Source organism: Notolabrus celidotus, chromosome 24, assembly GCF_009762535.1.
Source record: "Notolabrus celidotus isolate fNotCel1 chromosome 24, fNotCel1.pri, whole genome shotgun sequence".
NCBI classification, from domain to species: Eukaryota; Metazoa; Chordata; class Actinopteri; order Labriformes; family Labridae; genus Notolabrus; species Notolabrus celidotus.
This window is the reverse complement of record NC_048295.1, coordinates 4,472,571-4,494,576: the sequence shown is the minus strand read 5'-3', so window position 1 is coordinate 4,494,576 and position 22,006 is coordinate 4,472,571. Positions and strand designations below refer to the sequence as shown.

Genomic DNA, 22,006 nt, shown 5'->3' with positions numbered 1-22,006 from the left:
ACTCATTTATCTACTACAGCCATAGCGCCACCCTCAGGAAATACATGGTACTGACATTTACATACAATCTCCGATCTCTTCCAAATTTGACATGTTTCATCATGGGCCCAGCCTGAACTCATATACATACACATGTTTGTCATATGAATAGCGCCACCTAATGGACACAATGGGTATTTACTCTCAGAATATGTTTTTAACATGCTTGTGATCACAACTCTTTCTATAATGATCTGTGATGAACAATCCTTCAGAACATAATTCAAGACACAGCAGCACCTACTGGTGACAGGTGGTACTGCAATGTACACTATGCTGATAACTGCACAGGTAAGCTCACAGTTTCAGCCTAGGCAGCACAGCAACACCTGCAGCACATCAGGCGGTGCCCTAAATCAGGCGGTAGTGCACATCTGGGACTCGCGCACATCAGGCGGTGCTTGAACGAGGGCCCGCACATCGCCGCTTGCGGCTTTAATTTAAACTTGACATATTTTCACAAACCATAGCTTTTTCTGTTATTAATGTAGTCTTAATGCTTTCATGATCAATAAAACAAATTTAATTTGAAAAACACACAAATAATGCAACAAAAAGTGCATTACTTAGAGGATATCATAGAATAATACAAGGTGAAAATGTATCTTTATAAATAAAGGTTTGTTTAAATCTGTGAAACATGAGGTAGAATATAAGAGTTAAAATAAAAAATGGAACACAACAATTAGAAAATTAATGTTATAGAACATAAATATGATAATTAAACACTCATAAATAATCAATAAAATGTATATAGAATAACTTGATGAAGGAAACATCAAACAGATTAAAAGGTTAAGTAAAAACGAAATAAACATCGTATTAAATCATTTCAAATCCAATTCAAAGCCAGAATAAAAAGGTAGGTCTTAAATTCTAGCCTTCTATAAGCTACAGTTTTATGCAATGTTCAGTTATTTGGCTCCAATAACCAGTGAAAGTAGAAATAAGGTTGGATTCTGTACATGGAAAAAAAGTAAAAGTCATTTAAAACATGATATTCATGGGGGAAGTTTATTTAATAGTATTATGATTTTTTTTTTGTTTATATTCAGATATTTTTTCGTGTCACCAACCATTTCTCAACACTAGCTTAATTTATTTTGAAAATCTGAACCGGAAGCTCTGTTTGTCTCAGTCCGTCTCGCTTCACGGTCCTTCCCTTATACCCCGTGATTCCAAAACAACATAACAAAGTGGGGGAAACATGGCGAGCGGAGAGGAGGCCAGAAGACGCCCCTCGGTTCCCTCCTCTTCGGTCGGGCTGGAGTCTCTGTTCCCGGCGGGGAGCCAGGAGCAGGCCTGTGGGGACGTGAACCCGGACCTGGTCCTGCTGCGGGACTGTCTTCAGGGCTGGCTGTCTCAGTACGAGCCGCTGCTGCTGCGGCTGCAGAGGCTGCTGGTGTGGGAGAGGCCGCTGTACAGCATCTGTGTCGCCTTCACACTCAACACCTTGTTCTGGTAACCGCTGAACTCACCTGGAATCACCTGAAAACACCTTTTAGTGACGTTTCATTCACACCTGCAGATACCTACAGCGCGAGGACATGCGCGTGAATGTCAAGATAAGCTAGCTAATCCCGTCTGTAGCCGAATGCTAACGACGCTTACAAGCACTTAAAACTTAATTTACAGCTCGAAAAACATGGCGTCGTGCTGAAACACCGACTGGAAAACGTAAATACTTTAACTAAATGTGCAAACTTGTTTATTCTGAGTTGTTACAGTCGTTTATTTGGTTTAATTTAACCCTAACGTGCACTCATGTAATGCTTCTTAGTGGCACAGGCCTTGTTAACCAGGTGTCTGCTTGCAGAGGTGCACTGCTTGTTATATTCATTTATTTACATTATTTAAGAGCTAAATTGTAGCCTTTATATAGGTAGATGGAGTATCAGTAGAATTAAAAATTATTTATTTATTTTTTTAAGATGCATGTAACACATTTAATGCATATTTTTCAATGCATGCTTTAAAATGTTGACATTTTACACCAAAACAAATCCTGTTTCAGCTTTTTGTTGTAGTTTGTGAGCTTCCTATTGATAACAAATATTTGACAACATGTAAGCAACATGCATATGATTTATATTGCACAATTTGGGGGTTTATAAACAGTTTTTAATAAAGAATTCTGCCATTTAATCAAATAGACACTTGTAAAAAAAAAAATGTAACAAACAGTTCTGCTCTAAAAATGCAATTAACCTGCACATTTTATGATGACAGGTGTGTGCACAACTTCCTTACTTGATTCTAAGTAAAGATCCTGCATCTTAAATGTTACTCTAATACAGATAGGGGCACATTCTGTCACGATATGTGTATTTAAAATACATTATTTATGCTTTTTAAACTTGCATGCTGCAGATTTCTAGATTTGCAGCTTCAAAATAAAAGGGACAATTACAGGAACAACCAACCGTTCAGCTAAGTCACTCCAAGCACAGATGGCTTGCTTTCAAATAATATAAAACTGAAGAGCTGACAAAAGTGGAGTGTAATGAGAACATTCATAGAAACGTCACAAGTGTCCTCAAAAAATGCACTGAAGTAAATTTGAATCAGTGATAAAACGGTGTCCCGTCTTGTCTCCTCAGGCTCCTGTCATCCACTTCTCTGCGGCCTCTCTTCTTGCTCAGCGTCTCCCTGCTCGGGCTCATGCTCCTGGAGAGATGGAAGCCCAAGTTGCCCATCATTACCGGTAAGCTTGGGGCCTTTTGTGTGATTCGAACGATAACCTTGGACTTTGCCCAAACAAACGTTCTCTGCTGCCAGGGATTTACAATCTTTATTTGTGGAACACAGCCCCTTTTTCAGCTGAGGAAGCAGGCTACAACTGTGTTAATGTTTACACTGTGTGTGGGCCTATCTGCTTAAAGGGAACTCTAAACCTGGGTCTGATTTTGACGCATTATATGCTCTAAATATTTGATAGATTGTTGGAATTCCCTACGTTTTTTCTCCTCAGCTTGAAGGCTTTAACTGCTGCAACATAATCTCACCGGGTATATCTCACAGGTCCTCTGAAGGTGCTTGTTTTCACCTCTAATAGGCTCAGATTAATATCCAGGGAGTGTGACACCATCACAAATAGACTCACTAGAAACACACATGTTTTTGTGAAGAGAAGGAAACCCAAAACAGCTGTTAGAGAAGTCTTTTCAAAGCTGTCGGAGTCCTGTTACAAAAACAATCATTTTAGAAACCAGAAGGTGTCGGCTTGCTGTGCCTGGACCGGTTAGTTTGCTTAGGATTCAGGATTTAAACTCACCTTTTAGGTCACTTAAGTCTCACAATAAGTCAAACAAAGGGGTCAGGAGAGGCTGCCTTAAAGCAACAGTCTCTTGTCCTGCAGAATAGACAGAAGGACGCACTTTAATCTGATATATTCACCCCAAAAGTAATGCAATGCAGCCCACAGAGGTGTCGTTTTTTCCACTGCAGCAGCAGCTTATGTACCGAAAGGGACAAATAGAGCGCAATTAAATGCTTTAATGCATCAGGATAAATAAGCTGACACGCTGAGAGTTAAGTCTCAAATGTGGGCTTGTTTTATTAGTCATAAACGTGACAAAGACATCATATAATTATGTGAAAAGCATCCATTAAATGTGTTGACTGAAACGTGTTGATTCTGATGCTGTCTCTCTTTCCCATGCAGTCCAACCTGCTGAGGCTGAGCCTGAACAAAGGTGAGTAGTGTTTACATCACACACAGATTACCTGTATTATAGTCGTCTACTCCTCTTCTTAATATCATGTTGGAACACAAAACGGGATCATCTGCTACACTCCATCACAGCGTGATTGTCTGCCTTCACGTAATGAAACATCCCGGCGTGTTACACCGTGTCATCAGAGCGTCTGCGTGTCATTACACCATCATGGAAGAAGAGCCTGGAGCACTCTTGTGTTTTATTCTGACACACTTTTGTCTTCTCGCAGTGAAACGATGAGAGAGGAGCAGCGTCTGCTCAGCGTCCCGGAGCTCAGTCACCACCTGGCTGAGAGCTACCTGACCTGCTGCCTGTACCTGCAGGAGATGCTGCAGTACAAGAGGCAGAACCACGGCAAGGTACGCACGTTCGAACACAAGGAGTAGACGACTTTAGAGACATAAATCAAGTCTTATATTTATATTTTAAAGAGTTTACAAATTAGACGGTCACTGATTTGCCGTGTTTAGGTTAGTTGTAGCTATAGAGAGGATCCTTCAGAGACTTCTGTTGAGGTTTGATGCCTATCTGAAACGACAAACAGACAGTGATGCATATTTCTCATTCCCAAAAGCAGCATTTTTACCTGCTGCTGCATTTCTCACCAAGTTTCTTAGTGTTTTTGCACAAAAAACAAGCACACAGACTCATCCAGAAACCAGAAACTCTCATGTCATGCACAGTAAAACGACTGATTTGGTTAAAGGAGTTTTGTTGCTCTGACGTGAGGAATGTAGCCGACATCTTTTTCTCTTTAATGTACCAATAACAAAAGTCTTATTCTCTGTTCATGTGCAGAAACAAGAGCAGACTCCCTTTGAGTGTAGCGTGCAGGACTCTGAAACGCCCAAACACTGCATCTCAAAGTCAACATTGCAAACAATATGTCTGCATGAACAACAAAAGCAATAGATGCCTGTGATCAGATCTGCACACAGACACCTCTTCCTCGTCATCACGTCTCCTCTCACTCGCTCTCTTTCCACAGTTCTGCATGCTGATGTGCAGCGGCTGTTTTGTGCTCGCCGTGGTCGGACATTATGTCCCGGGAATCATGATCTCCTATATCATAGGTGAGTGCCTCGTAGCTTAATTTACATTAAAAAAAAAGCCCGGAGCAGCTGCGGGGCGGTGTGCATGTCAGGGCGGACAGAGGGTGTGTCATGTGAGGTAAAAATAGCAGCGAGTGGAGTAGTGGTTTTGCATTCTTTGTTAATGTGTTTACTTAAAGTGAGGTGAACTTGTTTGTGCACGACCATGTTAGATTAACTGATTAAGCATTGCATAATAAAATCAGCCTACTTTCTGCAGCATTAATCTTTTACCTTCATGCATTAAAGCGTGTGTTCTCCTCCTGTGCAGTGCTGAGCGTGCTGCTGTGGCCTCTGGTGGTGTACCATGAGCTGATCCAGAGGATGTACACGGGTTTTGAGCCGATCCTGATGAAACTGGACTACAGCATGAAAGGAGACACTGAACACCGCAAGCACGACAAGAGGAGTGAGTGCTCCTGTGACAGCATTAAGGCCTTAAGTGGTGTGCGTTACATCGAGTTAAAACCCTCAGTTTGAGAGTATTTACGAAGAGGTAGAAGATGATCTTTTCTCTCTTCATTTGAAACCCCGCTCAAACAAACCGCCACAAACAGAGACACCCTGTGTTATGTAACGGCCTCCCTCCTTCCATTCAGCATTATTCTCTCTTTAGATTCGATCTTGCGTGCATTTCTTCCTCTGGTGTCATCATGTAATTCTGCTCATGCATATTCTGTAAGTGTGTGTGTTTTGATTCAACAGAGGTGAAGAAGGAGGTGGAAGAAGGGGATGAACCGAGAGCTGAGACGGAGAGCGAGAGTGAGGAGGAGCTGTCCTGTTTCGCCCCGACGGTACGGACATAATCCCGAATGTGGAGGTTTGGAGTGGTAGTTTTGTGCAACCAGATCGATGTCGTATAGAATAAAGCCAGTTTCATAATGTCACAGATTTGATATGAACACCACAGAGGCGTTACAGGGATTTCACTCCATGCTTTTGTTGCTCAGGTGGACGTGAAGACCACGGCTCTGGCGATGGCGATCACGGACTCGGAGCTGTCCGATGAGGAGGCGTCCATCTTGGAGAGTGGAGGGTTCTCAGTGTCCAGAGCGACCACTCCTCAACTCACCGACCTCTCTGAAGGTGAGTGATCCCTCATGTCAGGATCATACTTCAGTTTATCTCTAAGTGGATCTAATATCCGTCTTTGACCCCTCTCTGATTCAGACCTGGACCAGCACAGTTTACACAGTGACCCTGAGGAGGCATACCTGCGGGATCTCCCAGAGTTCCCCTCGGTCGAGGAGTTCCCGTCCATCGAGCACAACCTGCTGCACTTCCCTCTGCGGGGCCCGGGTCAGGCCGACGGAGCCCAGGCTGGAGCTCCGTCAGAGGGGGAACCTTTGAGTCCGGCCAGCCTCCTCATCCAGCACCTCGCGTCTCCGCTGCATTTTGTGAACACGCACTTCAACGGACACGGACGACCACCAGGGGGTAAGGAGGGCGTGCTGCCTACGCCGGGAGCTGCTGTGATGGAGGCTGGGAGCCAGAGGGAAGAGAAAGAGGAGGAGGAGGAGAAGGAGGAGGAGGAGGAGGATGCAGCGGTTACCCAGGATGCACAGCGGTCATTAGAGGCATTGAGCGAGGAGATCGTGAGCACAGCCATCTCCACTGTGGTGCAAAACACTCTGTCGGCCCTGCTGCGCTCCACCGAAGCCAGCGAGGAGCCCTCCCTCTCTGAGTTCCTCCCCACTGAGACACCACCCAGCGCTTTAGAGACCTCCACCCCGCCTGAGGACGCCGCCACTCACACTACAGTCACTACTTTAGGGCCGCTGGAGGCTGACGAGGACCTGGACGAGGCGGCGGGAGGTTGCGGTGGCGCTGGTGAGGCAGAGGAGGTCCCCGACGACACACTGGTTCCCACTGAGGAAGAGGACTTTGAGCTACTGGACCAAAGCGAACTGGAGCATTATGACGAGGGGCTGGACCTTGGCTCTGACAGACTGGTGGTGGGAGGAGCCTCAGAGACAGCTCCATCCTCTCAGCATCAACCCCAGTCATAGCTTCCCTGCCTCCTCCGCCCCACCCCTCCTCCTCCTCCTCCTGTTTTTGTTTTTATTTGTATGTTAGAGCTACATTATATTCATAAATATTATACACAGACATGTATCAGAGAGTCGGAGTTTAACACTGTGGGTTGGTCTTTGTGTGACGGATGGTTAAAATAAAGTGGCGCTCTGCTTTGACATTACAAGGCTTTGGTTAGACTCAGCACTCGAGTCCAGGATCATCAGAGACTATCAGAGCTCTGATGAGGACTCGGCTTCTTAAGTTACAGAAATCATACATGATGCAGTTACAGGAGATTTGTTGCGGCGTAGCTTTCTTGATCACCTCGGTTAAAATCCTCTAAACACACGAGGAGTGAGTCCTTCATGTCAAAGCTCAGCCTCATTTCACAATAATTATTTCTACTTGGGTGAAGAGAGGAAAGGGAGTTGTGGTATTTTGCAACCTGGGCCTCATTTCACAAACTTTAGACGTGGATGTTTCTCTCTCTCTTTTAAGACGCCAAACTCCAGATTTTACGTTGATGCACATCGGACATGCAGGTCTGCTGCCGTGCTCCTGCAACACACAGTTATGCAAATACAGCGAATGTTGAGGAAGCTGCAGACAAGCAAGTCCCATGTGTGTCATGTTAGAAGAGAGAAAAACAAAAACAAAAAAATGTGTAAGGATAAAAATAAGAAACAACCCCCCACCACCCCAAAAAACACTAAAAGGCAGCCTTGCAATAAGTGAATACACACTGTCCATTAATTTTTATATTTGTAAATTCATCATCTCTGACAGTATATACAAACCGTGGTCAGATAAGCCCAGCCCCCGTAGTACACTGTGCCCTCTCTAGGTTGTCTCGCCCCCCATCAAAGTCAGAAAAGCTTTCCATACTTGGCTAGTTTTGCTCTGTGCATCATTGAGTCTAAACCCCTCTTTAAACTCTGGTTTGGTCTCCTCCAGTGACGCAGGATAAGCCTAGCTGCAGTCAGTGGCAGCAGAGAAAAGTCCCTGAACAGACAGAACTGAGGAGACTCTGGAAGAGGTTGTTTCAGCCAGACTTCAAGACTTCAACGCCGTTCTCCAGAAAGGTAGTGCCATGGAAGAAATGTGCCCACTTCTTTATTACACACCAAGCATTTGTTATCCTTGCTTAGGCCCATTTTAAACGTTTTTACAGGTGTAGAATAATATCTCTGTACACTTTTATAATTTATACATGTACACCTTGCATATCTTGTGGCCCCGCCCACTCCTTCCTTTTTTTTTTTTTACCCGTACAAGCCCTGGTTGCAGAATCCCAGACCTCCCTTGGAGTTTAACCCTCCTTGTTTTTGTTCAGGTGTTTCTATAGAAGGTGTTCTGAAGAGTTGAAATGTTGGATTATATAACTATTAATATATGCTATAAATTATTTAATTTAAAGGTCAGTCAGTAAAACTTTATATTTGAGCAGAGCAGGAGTCAACAAGCAGATCCGATCCCTGATGATTGTATGATGATGATGTTTTAAAGATGGACGTGCAGGTGTGATCTGTAGTTAGATTTAGTCAGACGTAGTAGTCTCCTCCATGTCCTCCCAGGTCTCCAGGGTCACAGGTCAGGACAGAAGCGTCGGTGGTCTTTCACTTGTTGCCTGATTACGGAAACTTGACATTGTTGGATGTTGACGAGTCGTCGGTTTGAACCCATGAACACACGGAGGTGACTTTGACGTGTTGAGATTAGAGCTCGCCTGAGAAGGACAGGCTTGTTGTGAGACATACCCATCCATCTGTAAATGCAGCCATACCAGGGGTATGTAAAAAATAACCTCATCTGTGCCACGACAAGTCCGTGCATGCCGTGCATCACGCATGTATTACCCATGATCGATATCGGAGCAGATCTGTTTCTGGGTCATTTGTTTAAAACTGTACTCGACTGTAAAGCGGCCATCTTTGCTTTCCTTTTGAACCACTCAGCATCCAGATCTTAGGGGTGGGCTGTACAAATTGAACATAGCATCGCAGAATCTGTTCCCCGACTTGTCGTAGTGCATCGTATTTGTACTAACCTCTCCTTTCTTTTTCAGTCGGTTCCTCCTTGTGTATAGTGTAGAAACGCAAAAAAAAGAAACATGTATATTCTGCATGTAAAAAACAGCACTCTGTTCAAGTTCTCCTTGTCGACTGACAACGTTCTGCACAACCTGTGAGAAATCAGTTTGAATGTTTCAGGTTGAAAAACCCAGTGCATTCAGTTTGTGTAATATTCAAGAACCAAGCAGGGACACGTTGGACGAGTCCTGTGTTTAGAGAAACAGGCGGCAGGCGACAACATCCAGGAGGATATTAACAAACTAGTCTGTGTATGGTAGTCGTGTGATATATGCTTACAAATACTGCTTCTTGAACTATATAAAAAGGCACTTACTGAACTGTACAATTTTAAAAAAAGGAATATATTTTCTAATTTCTCCTTTTTCCATAAAGTACTCAGTTTGATCTTTTACATCTACAAAAACAAACAACAGTGATTGGACGAGTTTCACAGAGCGGGGGAAAGAGAGAGTGTCATTAAACTGGTGAAATAAAACTGCAACTCCACGTGTGAAAGTAAGAGAATAAAAGAACAAACTGAAACAAACTTCAGGTGTGAGATTTATCTTTGTAAATGTTTTTTTATCCTAACAGTTCTTTTTCAGCTCCAGCTTCTTTTTCCTGCAAGAGGAAAACAACTCAGTAAGCATTGCATGGTAAAAAGCATTTCACATCAACACTTCTTCTTTTTTATAATCAACATACCTGCTGGAGTTCACTCGCAAAAACCTGAAGTCTCTCCTTTAACTCGTCTCCAACAGCGACGTCAAACAACACAGACCATTTACCGCCTGTGAAGGTCGCTGGAACCGAGAGGACGATGCCTTCAGGGAGGTTGTAGTAGCCTAAAGGTAGGCAGAGGAAATAAAAGATTAACGAGCCCTTTAATAGATGTGTTTGATAACCGTAAATATGAATCATCATGCTTTAGGTTTGGAAAGTAAACAGCATGTCAAATAGTTAAAGCGACAGTAGAGAATTTTGTGCAGGTTGGGTCCCCCTGTGGACAAAGTTGTGTATGATTTTCTGATCGTGTCCTGCACATCTCAGTGAAGTTTGATGAAAAACCTCTTCCTGCTTTCTTTAAGCAGTCAAAGGATAAAAGTATGAATCAGTCTGTTTCATAACCGGCTAAAAACTCCTCACTGCAGCTTTTAAATCGTAGCCGAGCTGTGTCTTTACCCGGGCAGAGCACACCCAAAGAGAAGACCTCATCCACTCCACAGCTGCCGCTCCAGGCCTTGAGGACGGACAGGATCCCGTTGGCATCCGTCATGGCAGCTGCCCGGCAGGTTTTGGACGCCACAGCTGCCCGCTGACGGCACACCAAGTCCTGTAAGTCTGTTTCCGCCCACTTCCTGGAAGAAATAAGGAGATTAGTCGCTTTTTTTTTTCCTGGCGTGTTCTGGGAAAGGATGTTTTTGATCACTGCTGGGTCAGATTACTGCGCAATCAAGACTGAAGTCACAGCAGACCTGATCACATTAGTTTCAAGGCACAGCGCCAGATGGGTTGATGTAATGAATACGAGACTATTAAAGCTATTAATCCAGTTTTTAAAGCACACCAAGAATAAACCCTTTAAGTCTGAATCCTGACAGCATGTTTATCCTCTCATGGATCTACAGCAGTGGACACACACTTGGAGGCTAGACAGACTAACATAAAAAGTCATGCACAACCTCTCGTGGACCATCTTCAGCACAGGCTGTGAGAAGAAAGCTGGTCCTCTGATCGCCCCTGTGTAGTTGAAGACCTTCGCCCTCTGCAGGTCAACGTAGAAACTACCGCTGATGTTCCCCCACACGATGACATCTGTTACATCTCCAGCAGCAGACGAATGAAAGGTTACTCATCCTGCATGAAAAGCAGCCATGCACAAAGGATGATATAGTGAGCGGTATCTACCTGCAGTCCTCACTTTCAGCTTCTGTGCGACCACCGCCCTTGCTTCATTCTCCAGCCGAGTCGCGATACTTAGAAAGCTGCTGCTGTCAATGGAGTGAGCGTTCTCCAAAAGGAGCGAGCACCTCAGGTTGATGAACGAGTCCCCAGACACAATCACCTTCACGTCCTTGTTTGCCCTCGTGTCAATCAGCCGCCCGTACTCTCTGTACCTCTCTAACACCTTAAACTTATTCTCCTCCTTGCTTTCTACTTCCCCCTCCTCGGGCTCGTTCAAAAGTAGAATGACGTCTGCTTCTTTGAAAGCCTCCTCCAGATCTGTGTGAGTTGTCACCTGTAAAAAAACACACATATGAAGCTTGATTTCCATCTGATGTGGTTTAAAATGTCAAATTCTTCAAAATAATCTTTACCTGGTGGAGCAGAGGGAGCGCTAAGTCTTCTGTGTCCAGTTTCAGCTCCTGTAACTCCTCCTCAGCCGCCTCCAGGTCCACTAAATGGAGACTGACTGCAGTAACGTGTGGGAACACCTCAGCAGAGAGCAGATTGGGGATCAAGAAGTGGCAGGTTGGGCTGAGAGCGCTGTGGAGGCATGACAAACACTCTTACACAAACATCCTCATCATCTTTGAGTCTGATTTTCTTACTAACACACCTGCAGATCCAGATGTGAAGGGGTTTGATGAGACTGGCACGGTGCTGCTCCTCCACAATGAGGCTCATCTTGGTGTCGTGATTCTCTGCAGCAACACTCAGCATCATCTCTGAAGGCATGTCTGATGTGATGTGATAGTACTCCTGCACAAGCATTGGTTAAATAAAGTGACATGTTTGGAAGTTTAGGAGGGATGTGCGTTGAAAAGATGTGTGTTCTTACCTGACAGTGCTCCAGGAAGTCACTGAAGCCCCCTAAGAGGATCCCTCTCCCTCCTTGGTACACCAGCTCCCTCCAGACTAAAGGTGAGTGCTGATGTTTCCATCTGTTTCTGCTGCAGGTGTCCTCCAGCCACTCCTAGAACAGACACATGCAACATAACACATGAATAACTTCTATTTTTGAGTATTACACTACTTTTAAAATATAAACACCACCTTCCATTGATCTGGGAGGACGCAGATCTTGTGTACTCTGAAGTTTGGTAGGCATTGCTGCAGCTGGTCTGCTAATAGTTCCGCTTTGGCGTAATGTGGACAGTCAGTTTTACCTGAAAAGAAACGAAACGTAAAAAGGAAGGAGTTTTACACTTCAGTATTTATTTTTTGTACTTTAAAGTTAAAATAAAGTCCACAAAAAGGCCTTCTGTTTACCAGCAAGCACAAACGTAGCCATTCTGTCGGTGTAGTGTTTATTATTGCTAGGTAACAAGCGGTGTTGCGCTTAAATAAGTCCGACGCTGACTAATAATAATGATACTTTACTTATATAGCACTTTTCAATACAGGTAACAAAGTAAAGTGGGCAAAAAAACAAGAAGAAGTGCAAAGAAAAATAAATTAAATGAAATTAAAGCTTAAAAAACATACAAACTTGTCAAACAGGGGTTCCCTTTCGGAGTTGCCAGGGGGAAGAAATATGCTGTCGGACACGTCCGGAAGCAGCGTGTGTTAGCTAGCCGCGAATGGACTTCTCTGTTATGTCTTTTTAGTGCAATGTCACTCTGTATTCTCGCATTATATGTATATTTTCCCCCTCCAACATGGTTGGGAAAGCGCTGCGTGTGACCTCGGGACATTCATTTGACAGCTTTCTGAAGATAGAGCAGTAAAGGAAGGAGCATGTGTGAGCTAACCGGGGTTTTTAAATGTTAAAGGAGGATGTTTGTTGACCTTGCTAAGAGCTTGGAGATACTATTTGTGGTGAATTCGTTGTACTGACTATTCAGATATCTTTATAACATATATGCAAAGTGGAAAGTTGTAGATTTATTCACTTAAAGCTAAAATAATCGAGTTAAAGCTGCCATTGTTTTGTTTTTGCTGCTGTATTCGCTTAGTAAGGGGATTTAAAGAATAATTTCATCAAAAATTTGATGTCAGCATGAAGTGGCAAGTTTAAGGACCCTTTTATTGTCATATTTCGTGAATAATAAGACGCTATAATGTCTGTGTGGAGGACAGAAGAAATCATGAGACTGGGAATCCGCTGCTGCAGCCTCAGGTCTCTATTGCAACAACGCAGCATCCTGATAACAACACCTATCAAAGACAGTTTTTTCCCGAGTACACAGCTGGCACACAAACTGGGTTCAAGGCAGAAGCAGGGGAGTGTTGTCAGGCCAGTGAGGTTTTACTCTCAGGAAAGGATCCACAGTGAAGAGCTCCTCTCCTCGTCGCCTCCTGCTGAGGTTCCCCCCGATGATCCCACCTCAGACCAGCTCCAGAGGACGTCCCCCTTCATGGACCACCTGCAGCAGTGCATCTCCCCATCAGACGTGCTGGACCTCACCTGTCAGTTCACACCCACACCTCGACAGGTCAGCAAATGTCTCACCTACATGTGGTCCAGCACCAAGAAGATGACGGACGAGCAGCGGCGCTACGAGCTGCGGCTGATGTTCGAGAGTCCTGCGTTCGACCTGCTGCTTCAGAAGGCCATGAAGAACGTGGGGAACCTGCGCAATGAGGACTTGGCGTACTCTCTTTTGAGTATGGTCAAACTTGGGGTTCCTCAACGCAGCCGGGTCGTCCAGACTTTCCTCCGAGCCTGCCAGGTCAGTGCTGAAACGTATGTCGCACACTTTGATTTCTTTCTGTCTCAGTCATCTAAAAATTCTTCTCTTACAGGAGAGGCTGAACGACTTCAATGAGAAGGGGCTGTCCATCCTGTCCTCCTGTCTGGAACACATGGAGAGCTGCCCTAATGTGTCAGCACTGAAGGACGGCATGAGGTCAGGATGAGACAGAATATTCATGCATTACTTTATAGAGTCTGTCACATCCTTAATCTGTATTTTGGGTGTTTTTCAGGCTGGTGGCGAAGGTCAAACTTAATGATATACAGAACGTGGTCGCTCTCCAAACCATGATGCGTCTGCTGGGGAAAGATGCTCCGCTGGACTTCAAACGCAAGCTAGAGGTCTGTGTTTGACGTAGTATTTTGAACGAGGCCTAATCTTAGGTGTGTTTCTAACCTCTGTCTGAATCCCCCCTCCAGATGAAGGCTCTCTCAATGCAGGACCAGTTCAGCCTCCCTAACTCTCAGCACATGATCTCCACTATGGCCACAATGGGCTTCCGCTCCAAACCTCTCCTGGAGGTCTGCACCAAGAAGATCCGAGGTAAGCCTCGAGTAGGAGACAGAAATGTGATGTCTGATTTGTAGTTTTATCAACTGTCTGTTTGATTCTTGTTCTTCTGTGGTAGAAAACCTTCACACCATCCCGTTCAGCCGATTATTCAAGGTCCTGCAGTCCTGCTCGGAGCTGCACTACAGAGACCCGGAGCTGCTGATGGACATTTCAGAATATGTGGCATCTGTGATTGACATCTGGAGCAACAAGCAGGTACTGCTGCAGACGACAGATTCTTCAACCGCCTTCATCTCTCAATTGCTAATGTCTTCCCCCTCTCTCTCTCTCTCTCTCTCTCTCTCTCTGCAGGCGGTCCTCTTCCTCTATAGTTTCGAGAAACTCGGCTTCTCTCCTGATGCTTTAATGAAGGCGTTTGCAGAGAAGGTGATCGCAGATCCAGATGTTCTGATGCTGAAAGACCTCCTCTGCGTCCTGAAAGTGTACTCTTCTCTGAACTACGACCTGCAGCAGCAGAGACAGCAGTAGGTCACTTAACTGTTGCAGATGTTCCTCTTATAATCATTCAGCTGCAGACTTTCAAACAGAAGGTGATTCTAAACTTCACCTTGCAGGTTCCTGGAGAGCCTCAGCCAGGTGGTTGAGTCTTATCTCCCTAAGATGTCCCGGTTTGAGTTATTGAGGGTTGTTCACTATCTGTGTCTGCTGGGTCACTTCCCTCCTGCACCGCTAGAGCTGCTCCTGCAGGACGGCACACTGGAGCACTTAAAGACGACTCGTGAGACTCTTTGTTTGTCTTTCACATCCCGTTGTCTTTCCTTCAAGTTTTTAATCATCCTCTGTTTCCCCCTCAGCGCCAAAGTTCATCCCAAAACAGGAGAAGCTGCTCCGGGTGGTGGACTTGTGCCTCCGTCTTGACCGTCCTCCAGTCCCTCAGCCTCTCACGGTCCCCTCATCCATCCTGGGAGACCTCACCCCCATCCGCTCATCTGTCAGCCCTTTGCTCTCTGATTGTCTGCGGGAGGTGTTGGAGGACCAGGTGGACACAGAGCTGCAGGAAGCGGTGCTGGAGGAGGACTTCTACTTCATTGGTAAAGACAGATTATTGAAGAGGCAGAAGTTAGATTTTCAGGGTGTAGAGTGATAAAGTGAATGCTCTTTTTAGGATAACACATTTTAATCTGGTGTTCACCCTCAGACGCCGTGATCACCAAACCTCCATCGTGCCAGACGTCTGTGACTGAAGCTAGTTCTGCAGGAGACGAGGCCTCTCCAGTAGAGAGCAGTCACAGGTAAGGTTTCAGAATCAGCATCAATCAATCAGACTTTATTCATAAAGTGGAAATTAAACTCAGCAAAATAAAATACATTTTTTTTTATAAACTAAGGTTTGAACTAGATCATAAATAAATAAAGTAAGGTGAAATAAAACCGTTATAAGAATGAAACTCAGTTAAAAGCGAGACTGAAAGGTCGGTCTTGAGTTTGCTTTTAAAGATGTTGATGCTCTGTGCAGCCCTCAGATCTGCAGTTTGGCTGTTCCACAGACATTGGCCTTCATGATAAAAGCTGCCTCACCGTGAGTCTTTGTTCTAGCTTTAGGTACAATTAAGAAAAAAATAAGATAATCTTGTAATCTATTCTAAAAGATGCATGCAACAGATAACATCAGCAGAGTTATCGTGCACACACGTGCAGCGATATTACACTGTCATGGTTTTTATTTAAGGTGCATATGTGGGGTTCATTGACGTAAGCGCAGGTGCAGAGGATGCTTGCATGCTCTGATGTCGGGTATTGATGCACGCAGTGACGGAAAACATGAGATTTGAAAATTTCTGAGAAAAATGATGCAGAGAGTCTGAACTCCAACCTGAGACGCCAAGATTAAAAGTGTTCTTCTTTTTAGATTGTATTTAACACCACAGTGATGACACTTTGTTTAACTCCTCTCAACATGAATGTCTTCAACAATTGTCCTAAAAGTTCTTACATTTTAAAAACCCTGGATGTAATTTGCATTTAACTTTGCACCTCACGTTTCTACTTTTAACAATTTTGTGCACGTTTGAGTCTTTCATAATTGTATTCTGATAGAAAACTCTAAGGGCTGCATTTTTCTTGCAGCTGCACGCAGATTTGATGTCGTATTTTGTTACATTTTCCTCTTTTAGATGAGATATTTAACGCTTTAACAAAAACCTTTCTGCTCAGCCGGCTGCTCCATTTTTTTCAAGCAAATATCTCAGATCATGCACGATTAAAATTGTATCTTTATGCATGAAGAAGAAGAAGAATTTAAACTACAGTTGCAGACAAAACAGAGAGAAGATGTATCGCTTGTGTGTGTCGCAGAGGAAGTCAGCAGAGGCCACATCTCTCATCTCTGTGTTCATCTTTACCCCAAACCTCCTCGTCTGTCTCCTAAATTCAAATGTTACCTCTTTAAATCTCTCTTCTGAACTTTCTAGAGTTGCAGTTTTTTGCGCGATACCGTCTAACTTTTGCTTCGGTACCTCTCGGCCCTGTGGTCCTCTGGCTGCTAAGATCCGCCACCTGAGGATTCTGGGATACAAGCCTGTCGTGGTGAGACTTCTGTTTTTTTGAGGATCAAGTTGCTGAAAATGTTTATTAATGTTTTATTTTGAAAGCTTTGTTCAGGTGTTGAGCATTAAAACTCTCATGTCGAAAATTTGTAGCCTTTAAGAGAACTTAAACACGGCTTTTAAGTCAGTATTTCACTTTATAAATATGACTGTATTACGTTTCTTAAACTGGGATATATACACCCATAAGTAGAAATAGAAGCATTGATTTTAACATCTATTTTTAATCCCATTCTCCAGGTGGTGGAGCACAAGCTGCACTCTCTGTCTAAGGAGGAGAGGACAGAGTTTCTAAGGGGACTAATTTTTCCAGAACACCACAGATCTGATGTGAACTGAAATGGAGCAACTGGAATCCTGAGGATAAATGTGCAAATATTAAAAACACAGACTTTGTTGCACCATTCAAAACTTTGTAAACAAGTGAATAAATATGATATAAAGAATCTGATCTCTGGGTTCCAGGTTGAAAAAAGTCAGAGTCGTTCAGCTCTAACAGAAACAACATGTCAACTTTGCCGATGCTTGCATTAGTTGATGAGTAACATCGTGCTGCTAAATGAAACCAATAAAACCAGTGTGTGCACTTGCAATAACTGCACAGAAAGTGCAAAGTGAGCAGGGTGAGGTTTCTTTTTTTTTTTTAAGCAGCCACATCTGCAAAAAAAAACACGAGGAGGGAGGGAAAACGACAGGAAACAGTGCTCACTGTTACTGTTCGAAGCGTGCCTCTCCCTGTAGTGCTTCGTCTCTCTGAGAACGTGTGAAGATTTCTCAGAAACAGGAGCATTCACAGAGAAGTGTGATCTTAATCTGTGTCAGAATACTTCTTTACACCGTAGTTTGTAAAGACTTTCACTGGTCTACGTATTGTGACTGGCATCCACAAAGTCCTCAGATTCACAAGCTGAGTGAACCCTTTGATTGTGGTTAAATCCCCTCATTCAGACACCACCGTCTGTTTCGACCACAAGGAGGGGTTCCATTTACAGATGAGTGTGTGCGTGTGTGTGTGAGACAGTTACCGAGTGACAGGAAGTTAGCAAACCAGGAAATGTTGTTTTATTTGTTTTCACACAGGTACAACTGTGAAACGAGCTGCTATGTTTCCGCTGCAGGAACACACCAAGTGTTGCTATCAAGAAAGTTCATGTCCTCACTTAAAGGGATAGCTGTGGAAATGATTAGGTGGGTGCACAGGTTATCAAAAGTATCGTGGTGCAGGATTTTGAACCCCTCGGTTCTTCCTGGGCCCTCTTGGTGGTCTGGGTTTGGTGTTCATGTAGTCACTCTGAGAGTCCGTCTTCTTCAGTTTGACCTGTGGAACATTTATAGACGGTTAAACATCATAAAGCTCAGGAGGTAGCATTTCTATAAAAAACACTTTTCCACCGCAGGAACTTCCCCCAGGGAACCTTATGGAGAAGCCGGCTCTAAATTAAAGCTCCTGTAGGGATATTTACAGATGTGTTGTTTTTATGCTGCACCTCTTATGGCTGTACTGGTTTTTGCAAATGTGTAGTCATCTTAAATCTCTGCAGCTGAAAATGTAAACGACTGCTTTAACCCTCTACTACCTGGATGTAAACAAACACAGGTGACGGACGTAACCTCATAGCGCAACGTTCTTACTGGAAGCAAAATCTATTTCCCTCTGCAGAAATAGTCCTTCCATCAATAAGTTACAGCTCATCTCTTCTTCATAAGGTGTTCATTTCTTATACATACAGTCGATGTTTCTTACCCAGAAGCTCAAGGCGAAGACGGTGATGATGGTGCTGTAGATTATAACAGAAACAATCACCAGAATCCAAATCCATAAGTGGTCGCTCCTTTGTTCTGCATCTGGATGACGATGATTTTCTTGTTTGTTGACCTTGTTGCATTGATGTCCTGGAGAAACATTCAGAGAGTTTTTATTTACCGTACAAACATGCGAGTTAAATAACACATCTTAGGAACATGTACCTTCGACAAGCACCACCACCCCCTCAGGACTTGGCACAGGAGGAGGAAGGGGCGGTGGAAACAGGACCTCGGCCACACAAAGGTAGACTGCGTGGCTGCTTGCGTTCACTGCTGTGAGCTCGAACCGTGCCGATTTATTCTCCATCTTCACACGCGGCTCCCCTCCATCCCTGAAGGAGTGTGAGGTGCAGTTCAGAGTTTTTCGGGTGTTGTTGCATTTGTGGCTGTAAATCAGTTCTTGGTTCTTGAGGAAGTTGAATCGAACGAGTTCTCCGGTCAGCTCTGGGCAGGTCACAGTTGCATTGTGTCCGGCAGGTATGCAGACGGTTTGAAGTTTGTCTGAAGAGGAGGGAAATGGACATTTCTTACATGCACAGTGTAGTTCTAGTGTTTCATTAAGGACCTTTACAGAGGAAACTCTTGCAGTTACTACTCCTGCAAAGTTTTATTCATTTGCATGTAACTGAAATTCAGCCTCAGAAATTCGTCATTTCACCCCATTTCCACCCCCACGCGGAATATCTTCAAAAACAGCACTTTTACCTCTTTTCACCTGCCTCACATTTCACTCTAAAAAACACACTCTGATCCTGTCACACGTGAGTCAACCTCTGAGTGACTCATGTGAGTCAGTCACACCGAGTGCTCTTCCTTGTAAGGATAAGTGCTTAAAACGAATTTCTATGTAAACAGTAATTATCACACAGTTGATACTCCTCCGCTGACGGCTTCACAATCAAGTGTAGGACCAGTTGGTGAGGTTTGTGAGATCCATACCAGAGTAGAAAGATATATAACTTAACAATTTTACTTCCTTGCTTTGATTTCCAAAGTTTAAACTTAAAGTTTTTGGTTTGAACGCCAAAAATTTGAACTGATTTTAAAGGAAAATTTCCCCCAATTAGCAGATATGTGTCTAGACTTTCCAGCAATTTGTGCACACACAGGCGCTGCATTAATTATTATTATTAACCTTGCTGTGTTTTCATATCTGCTTTAACTACTGACATTAAAGCTCCAGTGAGTAACTTTCTCTTTGTTTCCATTTCTGGACAAAGCGGTTCCTCTTACGACAAAATTCAAGAGTCTGTTTCTTTTTCTAACCCTCCCGTCTGACACCTGACCACCTTGCACAAATTTTAGGCTTAGAAATTACAATCTATACATTGTGGGTCTTGTCAATGATGCACTTGTTTGCATTTAGAGGTTATAAAGAGGCATCACTGTTCATTTCAATGTGTTTCTAAACAGCTTAATTAAACTCCTCAAAGGGGATTTGAAGCACCCTACAGATGTTACTCTGCATGTCTTTTTTTAACGTTAAAACACAAGAGATTCGTTCAGAGTTAAAATAGATTTAAGTAGAAATAAAAAATGCAAAGAAAGCTACGAGCAAACCTGCAACACAATCCAAAGAGTTGATTCTATTAAACCTACACTATACGGACAAAAGTATTCAGCCACACCTGTTAGTGGTTGAACTCAGGTGTTTCAATCAGGCCCCTTATTTACATGTCTGGAGCCAATGCATTGACTTCCACTACAGAGTCATGTCTGTTTTTAATGCAGTGACTTCACAAATATAAACACACCTTTGATGGATTTTTGCACCAACATGACGATAGGAGTAAAATAAAAGCAGCTTTCTTAAAGGAGGAAGACTTTAAAGTTATAAAACATTATCACACACTTCTGTAATTTACACCAAAGTTGACCCATCCTCGTGTGACGATGTTTGCACAATATTACTCGCTGACAGATGTTTCGTCTCCAACCACAAACACATTACTGAGCCAGGAAATCAGACAGTGAGATTAACCTTACATGTACAAATGAAGAGATAACAGTTCAATTATGTCACACTTGTAACTGGAGCTGGATTAATATGACGTTTGTGATTTTATCTTATGATTCAGGAATGCTTTAATCCTACTTTTACTTTCATTTCTTTAAGTTCAGCTGGTCTGTGATGCTGCCTTTTGTTTATTCTAGTTTTGCTCATGTCTATAGTTTATTTATTTCTTCAACAAATACCACAGAGACTTAAATACCTGGTCTGATATTCGTCTTCAGCTGCTACAAATATAGCAATAATAATACTACGCACTTTAAATTCTGAACAAATCTCAAAGTGCTACATGACATATTAAAAGGGCAGCAAGAATAAAAACAGGCAGTAAAATGCAGACACTTGTTAAAAACAGTGTAGTTAAATAAAACAAGTAAGAAGCAGCAGGGTAGGTCAGATAAAAATTAGGGTTAAAAGTACAAATTAGGGAAATGCCCTCCGAAACAGAAAGGTTTTCAGTTCCTACAGAAAGGTTTTCAGTTCTACAGAAAGGTTTTTAGTTCTACAGAAAGGTTTTCAGTTCTACAGAAAGGTTTTCAGTTCTACAGAAAGGTTTTTAGTTCTACAGAATGGTTTTCAGTTCCTAAAAGGTTTTAAAGCTTTTCAGTTCCTTACAGTTTACAGTTAACCCTTAAAATACAAGTGTCACCACACCACTGATGAGGGGGCTAACCTCTGTCAAACCCACCACCCCGCTCTAACCACACATACACAATCACGTCTGGGTAATGTCTCTTTTTAATACAAATACCCCAAACTCATGACTACAAGAACATGAATGGTTTAAATAGCATTGCATGTAGCAGAATCTTACATTTAAATGTGCAGCTGCTCAGAGAATGAGTCGCAGTCGATGTCCAGCAGCCAACGAGCATCAAGAACATCCAGAAAGCCTTCATCGTGATCTTGAACGAGCCTCCAGCTGCGTGACTCTCCCAGTCATCACCTAAAACTTGAAGCTCCTCCAGCAAACTTTATGCTGCAAACTAATCTGATCCGATGCTGCGATATCATCAAACCCTGCTTGTTCCATGCATGTGCCTGTGCATCATATCCTTGGTGTACCTCTGACTGAATCACTCCCACGAGGCAGCAGCGACTGAAACTCGCACATCCTCTCAAGAGAGAAAACATCCTCTGGCATAAACACCTCTTATGGTGTCTGTGACCTTTGTCGATACTGTGTAACTGTAATGTAAGGCTGTGGTTACCCGTTTGTAAAGGACCAGAGACGTCATATCAGGATAGTTTTGTTCCGATAAAGAATTGAAGGGTTGGAAGTCGTGGATCTGGATGAAGAGAAATAATGTCAGTGTGGTTTTGCATTGTCTTGCTGAACTCTGAGGTCTTCCAGAGAAAGGCATTGTCTGGAGTGTTTGGGAGCCAATGCAATGACTTCCACTACAGAGTCATGTCTGTTTTTAATGCAGTGTCTTCCACTACAGAGTCATGTCTGTTTTTAATGCAATGACTTCCACTACAGAGTCATGTCT

The 22,006-nt window shown here is 43.4% G+C and overlaps 4 protein-coding genes across 8 annotated transcripts; 2 read left to right on the top strand and 2 right to left on the bottom strand.

Annotated features, from left to right (window-relative positions):
* Positions 1-1,171: 1,171 nt before the first annotated feature.
* Positions 1,172-9,484, top strand: retreg2 (reticulophagy regulator family member 2). Its single transcript, XM_034677975.1, has 9 exons — positions 1,172-1,500; positions 2,640-2,743; positions 3,704-3,734; positions 3,988-4,117; positions 4,747-4,831; positions 5,121-5,258; positions 5,555-5,643; positions 5,800-5,935; positions 6,020-9,484. The coding sequence occupies exons 1-9, from the start codon at positions 1,247-1,249 to the stop codon at positions 6,856-6,858; spliced, it is 1,806 nt and encodes a 601-aa protein (XP_034533866.1). The 5' UTR covers positions 1,172-1,246; the 3' UTR covers positions 6,859-9,484.
* Positions 9,483-12,214, bottom strand: mdh1b (malate dehydrogenase 1B, NAD (soluble)). 4 transcript variants are annotated; one of them, XM_034677979.1, is made up of 10 exons: positions 12,151-12,214; positions 11,939-12,047; positions 11,720-11,854; positions 11,498-11,640; positions 11,256-11,424; positions 10,846-11,176; positions 10,620-10,761; positions 10,120-10,295; positions 9,643-9,782; positions 9,483-9,558 (listed from the first exon to the last, which is right to left on the bottom strand). In XM_034677979.1, exons 2-10 carry the CDS (start codon positions 11,987-11,989, stop codon positions 9,520-9,522), a joined length of 1,326 nt encoding a protein of 441 aa, XP_034533870.1. In that variant the 5' UTR covers positions 11,990-12,047; positions 12,151-12,214; the 3' UTR covers positions 9,483-9,519. The 4 variants fall into 4 exon arrangements, 3 of the variants coding, with proteins under 3 accessions (XP_034533870.1, XP_034533868.1, XP_034533869.1); XM_034677977.1 differs by having other exon boundaries at positions 11,935-12,047; positions 12,151-12,208; XM_034677978.1 differs by having other exon boundaries at positions 10,620-10,752; positions 11,935-12,047; positions 12,151-12,208.
* On the top strand, positions 11,723-17,147 carry fastkd2 (FAST kinase domains 2). 2 transcript variants are annotated; one of them, XM_034677974.1, is made up of 12 exons: positions 11,723-11,802; positions 12,961-13,553; positions 13,627-13,730; positions 13,810-13,918; positions 13,997-14,120; positions 14,206-14,345; positions 14,442-14,614; positions 14,705-14,868; positions 14,945-15,181; positions 15,289-15,382; positions 16,562-16,676; positions 16,937-17,147. In XM_034677974.1, the coding sequence occupies exons 2-12, from the start codon at positions 12,969-12,971 to the stop codon at positions 17,033-17,035; spliced, it is 1,944 nt and encodes a 647-aa protein (XP_034533865.1). In that variant the 5' UTR covers positions 11,723-11,802; positions 12,961-12,968; the 3' UTR covers positions 17,036-17,147. The 2 variants fall into 2 exon arrangements, with proteins under 2 accessions (XP_034533865.1, XP_034533864.1); XM_034677973.1 differs by lacking the exon at positions 11,723-11,802 and having other exon boundaries at positions 12,344-13,553.
* A 588-nt stretch (positions 17,148-17,735) lies between these two features.
* Positions 17,736-21,632, bottom strand: LOC117808314 (T-cell-specific surface glycoprotein CD28-like). The gene is made up of 4 exons (XM_034677985.1): positions 21,328-21,632; positions 18,665-19,003; positions 18,441-18,589; positions 17,736-18,014 (listed from the first exon to the last, which is right to left on the bottom strand). Exons 1-4 carry the CDS (start codon positions 21,410-21,412, stop codon positions 17,901-17,903), a joined length of 687 nt encoding a protein of 228 aa, XP_034533876.1. The 5' UTR covers positions 21,413-21,632; the 3' UTR covers positions 17,736-17,900.
* Between the last annotated feature and the right edge of the window lie 374 nt (positions 21,633-22,006).